The sequence below is a fragment of the Petromyzon marinus genome, unplaced genomic scaffold (assembly GCF_048934315.1).
Source record: "Petromyzon marinus isolate PM22_M1 ecotype Great Lakes invasive population unplaced genomic scaffold, UKy_Petmar_22M1.pri1.0 PM_G_Scaffold_20, whole genome shotgun sequence".
In the NCBI taxonomy this organism is placed as follows: Eukaryota; Metazoa; Chordata; class Hyperoartia; order Petromyzontiformes; family Petromyzontidae; genus Petromyzon; species Petromyzon marinus.
The window spans coordinates 2,616,970-2,625,747 of record NW_027422762.1 but is presented as its reverse complement, the minus strand read 5'-3'; the positions used below and the strand labels follow the sequence as shown (position 1 = coordinate 2,625,747).

Genomic DNA, 8,778 nt, shown 5'->3' with positions numbered 1-8,778 from the left:
ACCACCACCATCACCACCCTCACCACCATCACCACCATCACCACCACCCTCACCACCATCACCACCACCATCACCACCACCATCACCACCACCATCACCACCACCACCACCACCACCCTCACCACCACCCTCACCACCACCACCACCCTCACCACCACCATCACCACCACCATCATCACTACCACCATCACCACCATCACCCTCACCACCCTCACCATCACCCTCTTCACCACCACCACCATCACCACTACCACCATCACCACCATCACCCTCACCACCACCACCATCACCACCATCACCCTCACCACCACCACCATCACCACCATCACCCTCACCACCATCACCATCATCACCATCACCACCATCACCACCACCATCACCCTCACCACCCTCACCATCACCACCCTCACCATCACCACCCTCACCATCACCACCACCACCCTCACCACCACCACCCTCACTCACCCTCACCACCATCACCACCACCATCACCACCCTCACCACCACCACCAAGTCTATGACAGGCTGTGATGTACACAATCAGACTGTTACACAACGCTGTTGCACAAACTCCTTCCTGTGTGCCCAGCCCTGGCATCACTAGCAGGCGCTAAATATCAACGTGCGTTATTAAAATGACACAACTGTATTTGTGTTGAGCGGACTATTTGATATTTCTCTCAGCAAACTGGGAAGTTCTGTTAATGAAGGAAGCTTCCAATTAAGATGACAATATGAACACGGTAAAAATTCGCACGGTTTCATTCTAAATCCCAGCCTTGAGGAACAACGCACACACACAAGACACACAATCTTTAAGAATTGTACTCAATACGTGTCGTGGCACAGCCTTGTTGACACGACGGCTTAGTATAAATCATTAATTAACTCTTAAACAGCCGTGAGTGGTGGGGGGGGGGCTGACGTCACACCCCACCCGCTCACGGGGAGTGGGGAGGGGGAGATCAGCCCCCCCCCCCACGTAATGAGGAGTGGGGAGGGGGGCACTAGCCCCCCACAGATGCCTCTTTGCCAAAGGCTGCATACAAATGTGAATCTCTTAACACTCATCAAAACTCTGGTCAGCTGAAAGATAACGCTTTATCATGTTACTTGTACAAAATTGTAAAAAATAATGACACTACAATTAACTACCAACTCTGCCTTGCACTAACGACATTGCCACTCTACAAGAGTGAAATGTGTAACAGCCATAATTAATACAAACACCCAGCTCTGTCGTTACTGCTGCTAACGCGGCACGGATTGGTTGAAGTGCGTCACGTGACCGGGACCAAGCAGCCAACCCAGAGGGTGCGCCCCTCACCAAACGTGTACGTTGCACGGATTGGTTAAAGCGCGTCACGTGATCTGGACAGCCAACCAGAGGGTGCGCCCCTCACAAAAAATGTACGTTGCACGGATTGGTTAACGTGCGTCACGTGACCGGGACAGCCAACCAGAGGTGCGTACCTCGCAAATGTACGTTGCACGGATTGGTTAAAGTGCGTCACGTGATCAGGACAGCCAACCAGACGGTGCGCTCCTCCCCAAATATGTACGTTGCACGGATTGGTTAAAGTGCGTCACGTGACCGGGACAGCCAACCAGAGGTGCGCCCCTCCCCCAACACGCGCAGTCGTTGAGCGCGCGAGCCGAGTTCGATTCCCGCTCACGGCCACCACCACTAGCAGCAGCAGCACTCCTGGGCCCTCCCCTAGGTCGACTCAGCCTCAAGCGGGTAAGTTGGTGCTGTGACGTCAAATCTGTCACGTGATCCTCGCACGTGGAAGCGTAACTCATTGCAGTGTAGCGGTTAGCGTTGTCTGTGTGTGTCTGTGTGTGTGTCTGTGAGTGTGTGTCTGTGTGTGTGTCTGTGTGTGTGTGTCTGTGTGCCGGGAAAGGTCCTGGCAAGGATTATTCAGCATCGCTTTGCCAGGCACGCTGAGGAGAGGCTTGCGGAGCCCCAATGCGGTTTCAGGATAGGGCGGTCCTGCACAGATGCCATATATTTCTGTCCGTCTGCTACAGCAGAGGTGTAGAGAATTCCAACAAGACCTACATCTCTGCTTTATTGACCTGGTCAAGGCCTATGATACCATCAGTAGGCCTGGGCTCTGGGTTGTGCTTCATGCTTTTGGAGTACCTGACCCTCTGCTCACGATCATTAAGGACCTTCATGATGGTGAGCGGGCCCGGGTAAAACTACGTGGCCGGGAGTCAGAGCCATTCTTTGTACACCTTGGGGTGCGACAGGGGTGTCCTCTGGCTCCCACATTATTTAACATCTATTTTGACCACGTAGTTCGTGAAGCCTTCAATAGTTGTACCGGGGGAATCTCCATATGGTACAGATATAATGGAAGGCTGATCGATGCCCGGGTGCGGTCAAGGGATGGCTCCCTATTGCTCAACCACGTTATGTATGCTGATGATTTGGTAATAGCTGCTCAGTCAGAGGAGGAGTTGGAGACGCTGCTGCTGGGACTGGAGCGTGCCACTAAGAGGTGGGGCCTTACCATCAGCCCCACCAAAACTAAGCACCTGCCTGGGTATTTTGTACCATCGGACACTATCACCCCCACAACTCCCAATCGGTGATGGGGCAGTTGTGGAGAGAGTGGAGAGTTTCCCATACCTGGGCAGTGTGCTTATGACTGGCTCCAGTTTAACAGCAGAGGTCTCACTCCGCATCAGTCGAGCGGCAATATATTTTCATCAGTTGCGTAACGCTGTGTGGAAGCTACCTGGTCTGTCGCTCCGCACTAAGCTTCAGGTCTTCTTGGCCACGGTCATTCCCTCCCTTCTCTACGCTTGCGAAACGTGGACCCCCCTAATGGAACACCTTCGCCGGTTAGAAACATTTAGGCTGGCCTGCCTGCGATCCATCCTGGGTTTAACCAGACTGGATTGTGTGAGGAGCTCACAAATCCTTGAAAGATCTGGGCAAGGTCCCATCGGTGAGCTCCTCCGGCGGGCAAGGCTTCGATAGCTGGGTCATGTAGCCCGCATGCCCAGCCACTGCATGCCGAAACAGCTTCTGTTCGGCCGGATTGAGGGGGCTAATCGGGCGCGGCACGGGCTAGAGAAGAGATGGAGTGATGTGGTACAGGGGGACGTGGAGCTGAGTGGACTTGCCGATGACCGGTACCAGCGGTGTCAAGATCGGCCTCTGTGGAGGAGACTCGTGAAGGACGCTACTGGGCAGTTGGAGGCAGTCGCCCTCCAACAACAACGGAGGGCGGAGGAGCGACGCTCACAACAACGAGCGGAGCGCCGGGTGGCTAAAGCACAGCGGGTTGACACAGTAGGGGGCACAGGTGGTGCATCAGCCAGTCATCTCAGTCAGTCGACCCGTGGCACCTGGGTCTGCCCGTGACCTCCTGCCAGCGGGCGTTCGACACTTCACGTGGCCTCAGGGTGCACATTGCCTGGCACAAGCGTCGTGGTGACATCACCGCCACTTAGTGGTGAATGGCGGTTATTGTTATATGTGTTTGTCTGCGTGTGTATCTGTGTGTGTGTCTGTGTGTGTGTGTATGTATCTGCGTGTGTATCTGTGTGTGTACTTGTGTTTTGACGATGATGGCAATGTTTGTGACGGTACAGGAAGCGTGTGTGGGCCAAAGCGGCATCCAGAGGAGCGCCATGGAGAGGGGAGGGGGAGCGAGGAGAGGACGCGGCAGGGAGGAGGAAGCGAGGCGAGGGGGAGAGAGGGGGGTCGAGAGGGAGCCGAGGAGAGAGCCGGCTGCTGCGGGCGTGCGGGCCCGACAGGGGCTCATCGCAGACAGGGACCAGTGGCGGAGAGAGATGCCCGTGAGGAGGCTAGTGAACCGGTCGGTGCCCCGCGGGGAGGACGTGGAGATGGCGATGCCCAACGCGGAGAGAGCCAGGCTGCTGACGGCGTGGGTGAGACGAGCCATTGGCGAAGAGAGGACGCTCAACAGGGAGGAGGCGGGGAGAGAGAGGCTGGAGGCGGAGAGGGCTGCGTGGGACAGACAGGCAGACGCGAGGAGGCGAGTGGATCAGAGGGTCGGCGACTCGCGGTCAAGGACCGAGGCGCAGCAAGCTCGGTTTGATATTGCCGCGAGGGAGAACAAGAGGACGGTCGACAGACTGGTGGAGAGGGCGGTGGAGGCGACGAGGCGAGAGGTGGGGAGAGCGAGAGAGGGAGGCCGCCGGGACGTGGAGGGGGGGCGGCCGCAGACGGGGGCGGCGGCGGAGCAGAGACGGACGCTGCGGCAGATCGCCGCAGCCGTGGGCGCCGTGGGGCTGCCGGGAAGGGTCGTGCCGATTAGGAACCGACAGGGAGAGAGCGGGAGGGAGGGCGGGAGAGGAGGTGGAGAGAGGGAGGGCGGGAGAGGAGGTGGAGAGAGGGAGGGTGGGAGAAGAGGTGGAGAGAGGGAGGGCGGGAGAGGAGGTGGAGAGAGGGAGGGTGGGAGTGGAGGTGGAGAGAGGGAGGGCGGGAGAGGAGGTGGAGAGGGAGAGAGGCAGAGGGGTCTGTTGAGATTGTTGGGGAGATTCGTTCCGATTAGGAGCCCAGAGGGAGGCCAGGAGAGGGAGGGAGGGAGAGAGTGAGAGGGACACGGGGTGCTGTAAGGAGAGGGTGAGCGGGGGGGAGGGAGGGAGAGGTGTGGGGTAGAAATGAAGGAGAGAGTGAGAGGGCTGGATGTGCGAGAGGAAAGGAGCGCGGTAGCTGTGGCACACTGCAGGTTCACTTCCCTGCAGAGTGGTGCTCACTTTAGTTGTGATGTTGATGGGCTGAGTCAACCAGGGATTGAATCTGGCCCCCTTTTCCACTGAGCCACTTTGCCGGTGTTCATTGTTAACTGCTCGTTCACCGTTGGTTCTTCACGGGCGATCATATTTTAATATATTGACTTGAAGAGGATTTGTCATTCCTTTGCCGAACACGACGATTGTGCGTATATCCGCCGTGTGATGATGCGTAGCGAGAATCGTAATTTGAGAGTTAATTTTACAAACTGCAACTCGATGCCGGGATGTTTAATTGTATTTACTTAATGTTCATTGTAAAAAAAAAATGTTTTATCATTTCCACCGCCCTCTGCGGGACATCGACCGCTCAAACCGAAAGCGAGATAGACACAGACAGGGAGACAGAGAGAGACACGGAGAGACAGAGAGATACATGGCCACACAGAGAGACGGATAGGGAGAGGCATGGGGAAAGAGACGGGGAGAAATACAGAGACACAGAGACAGCGGAGACACAGAGAGACAGAGAGATACATGGCCACACAGAGAGATGGATAGGGAGAGGCATGGGGAAAGAGACGGGGAGATATACACAGAGAGACACAAAGAGACAGAGAGAAAGAGAGAGACGATGTTGATGATGTTGAAGATGGTGTTAATGATTTTGATGTTGATGATGTTTTGAATGTTGTTAGTGATGTTGATGATGGTGTTGATGCAAGGTAAATCAACACCCGTTCATAATAAAAATTCATCCATCCACCACTACCACTGCTGCTTGTTGCCTGCTCCTGGTGGTGCGATTCCAACCTTCTGCAGTCCGAACCAGAAATTGCCATTGGCCTGCGAGAGTGCCGAGGCGAGTGTGGGGAGTTGAACACCCGGTCAGCCTATCCCTTGGACAATAAGTTAATGCGCACTTGTTATCGGTGTGCGACTCAAGTCTCCATTTGTCACGAGTCTTAACTTTATCACAAACTCTTAGCTTAGTGCAGTACACCTTCTTGAGGTCCTTGACTCTGCAAGTGACTCGAAATATTAAGAAAAAATAAAATAAAACTTTCAGTGATACTTCATCTGCTTGAGCAATAACTGAACTCTTAATTGATCAGAGCTTTTGCTTCTGCAAATCTCAACTTAAGGCTGATTGCGAGTACTACTCGGAATCTGTCTGTGCAGGACTGACGAATGTGAAGTTTGTACACGGTACCTGTTATGTAGGAATTTCTACCTTGCTTCATTAATTCTCTTAGACGCATCAAAAGCTCAAAGCTCCTGCCACTTTCACGCCTCCTGAGGATTCATGGGGCCAGCCTTGGGTCATCTTTGCTTCTGGCTCCGCGGACCTCCTGGCGTTTAATGTCATCAACCCCCCCCCCCCCCCGCTAGTATTCTCCCTCCGGAGGTCGTCCCAAAAAACTTGTGTAGATACAGGGCCACTGAATTGCCCCTTGGAATGTTTTTCAACTCATTAGAGCGAGCCCCCGGATGTGGTGTGTTTGTGTATGATGTCACAAAGCAGTCCTTATAAGGGCCTCAATGCACGTTGGTGTATGACGTCACAAAGCAGTCCTTACAAGGGCCTCAATGCACGTTGGTGTATGACGTCACAAAGCAGTCCTTACAAGGGCCTCAATGCACGTTGGTGTATGACGTCACAAAGCAGTCCTTACAAGGGCCTCAATGCACGTTGGTGTATGACATCACAAAGCAGTCACGAGGCCGTCCCCCGGCGTGACAAACGAGGTTTCCTCCTCCTCCACCCCCCCCACCGAAATCTTTGGCCTTTTCGCGGTGAGAGCGTGGAGCAGTTTTGCAATTTTTGCAAAATTTGGGCACAAAGCGGCGGTAATACGACAAATCTGCAAACGTCACCCACCGACGTGGGGGTTGGCCATGTTGCGCACGCACGCAGTTTTGTTGGGGTCCGTGGCTATCCCCGGACTCGCTGACGACGCGCCCCAAGTAGCGAATCGATGTCTGCAGGAGGTGACACTTGACTGTGGTTTAAACGTAAGATTGGCCGCCCGAACTTTGAACAAACACCGATCGCGGCCGCTGCTCCTGGAACGTGCGTCCGAAGACGATCACGTCGTCCAAATAAACGAGGCGCGAGTCCCATTGGAGGCCTGCTAGGACCAGCTGCGTGAGTCGCTGGAACGTGACAGGAGCCGAGTGGAGTCACATCGGGAGACAATTAAACTGGAACAGAGCCCGAGGTGTTCTTAGCTCTTTCGGTAAAGTCACCACGTTGAAGGGAAACAATAAAATAATAAAATATATATAAAACAATAAAAATTCTCACGACGTTTCGACCATAACACAAACTGATGATGACCATTTGCGTTATGGTCGAAACCTCGTGAGAATGTTTTTATTATATATATTTTATTATTTTATTGTTTCCCTTCAACGTGACTTTACCGAAAGAGCTAAGAATATGAATCACTGCAGTCACGAAAGCTTTAAATCAAAATTTAGAGCCCGAGGTGTTCAGAACACAGGATTTGGTTTAGAGCTCTCATCAAGAGGCAACTGCCAACACCCCGACGACAAGTCAAGTGTGGTAGAAAACCCACACAGCCGACAGGGCATCCAATGAATCGTCCATCCGTGGGAGCGGGTGTGCATCTGCCACCGAGACCTTGTTCAATTGGCGGAAATCTGCGCGAAGCCGCAGACTCCCATCGTGTTTCTTAACGGGAACAACGTGAGCTCCCCTCGTCGACCGCAGTGGCGAACGTGGTCCTCCTCCTGACGACTGAGCCCGTGTGAATTCTGGCGTACGGAAGCAGCGTTGCCCGTGTCAATGCGGTGCTGCCATCAGGGACGTGCGGCCAAAGTGTCATATTTACCCTGACTGAAAATGTTTTGAAAATTCGCCCCGCCGCTCGCCGGATAAAATCGGAATTCTTGCAGCGCAGCGCGTCCATCCATGATTCGCCCGGCTCGCTCCTCCACTTCACCGTGGCCACGAGACATCTGTGGTCGCCTCGCCGGCCTTCCCGCGACACGCGGCCACTGCGTGGGCCAGAACGGTGCCCGCCTGGACGACCGCAGCACCCAGGCCGACGTTGAACACTCTGAACGACTACGTATGCATAGTCACACCGTTAGTGTCAGTAGCATAACTCTCAACCACTTATCAGTGCCCTACCTTATTGCAGACCAACTCAGACCTTACTGATCACCCCGTGGCCCTTATAAATCTCAACGTTCATCCTATACATTATACTACACTATACACTACACAGCTGTCAACCCCTTATCGGCGCTCTGCCTTATTACATACCAATTCAGACCTTGTCGATCACCCCGTGGCCCTTATAAATCTCAACGTTCATCCTATACATTATACTACACTATACACTACACAGCTGTCAACCCCTTATCAGTGCCCTACCTTATTACAGACCAATTCAGACCTTACTGATCACCCCGTGCCCCTTATAAATCTCAACGTTCATCCTATACATTATACTACACTATACACTACACAGCTGTCAACCCCTTATCAGTGCCCTACCTTATTACAGACCAATTCAGACCTTACTGATCACCCCGTGCCCCTTATAAATCTCAACGTTAATCCTACAAAGTCCCATCACAAGGAAGAAACACAAACAAATCGACACGGATTTGTATTGTTGTTTGCCCGTATTGAAACGGCTGTACGCCCGTACGGGCCTGAGAACTCACTTTGCCTGCGCAAAGACCACGACGGGGTAAAAGCGTGATGGGCTTCTACAGCTCCGCAATAGTCGAGTGTGAATAGTCGCCTAATAGTCGCTATTGGCTATCAGAGGTTCTCCCCAACAACCAGTCAAACAACGTGTGGGCGGTCATCTTGGGTAGGGGGGTGTGTGGTGGCTTCTCCCTTACCAAGATGGCAACCCCCCTCCCACCACGAGTCACGTGGTGTTGATATTTTGTGGGTGTTTTTTAATTGGTCAGCTCCATTGTACGTGACATTGAACTTTATTTCATAGCCCAGATTAAGGCCCATGGTAAATAGCATAGACTAGATAAGGCGCTGCTGCGTTTCCGACTATACCAAGT

General features: G+C 53.4%; 1 protein-coding gene across 1 annotated transcript; it reads left to right on the top strand.

Annotated features, from left to right (window-relative positions):
• The first annotated feature begins 1,660 nt into the window (after positions 1–1,660).
• LOC142912444 (uncharacterized) lies at positions 1,661–5,685 on the top strand. Its single transcript, XM_076060643.1, has 3 exons — positions 1,661–1,741; positions 3,610–4,339; positions 5,663–5,685. The coding sequence occupies exons 2-3, from the start codon at positions 3,649–3,651 to the stop codon at positions 5,683–5,685; spliced, it is 714 nt and encodes a 237-aa protein (XP_075916758.1). The 5' UTR covers positions 1,661–1,741; positions 3,610–3,648.
• Positions 5,686–8,778: the final 3,093 nt, after the last annotated feature.

Coding starts and splice junctions, on each gene's coding strand:
- LOC142912444 (XM_076060643.1), top strand. CDS start 3,649: ATGGAGAGGGGAGGGGGAGCGAGGAGAGGACGCGGCAGGGAGGAGGAA. Junction 4,340..5,662: donor GAGGGAGGGCGGGAGAGGAG/GTGGAGAGAGGG, acceptor GTGCGACTCAAG/TCTCCATTTGTCACGAGTCT.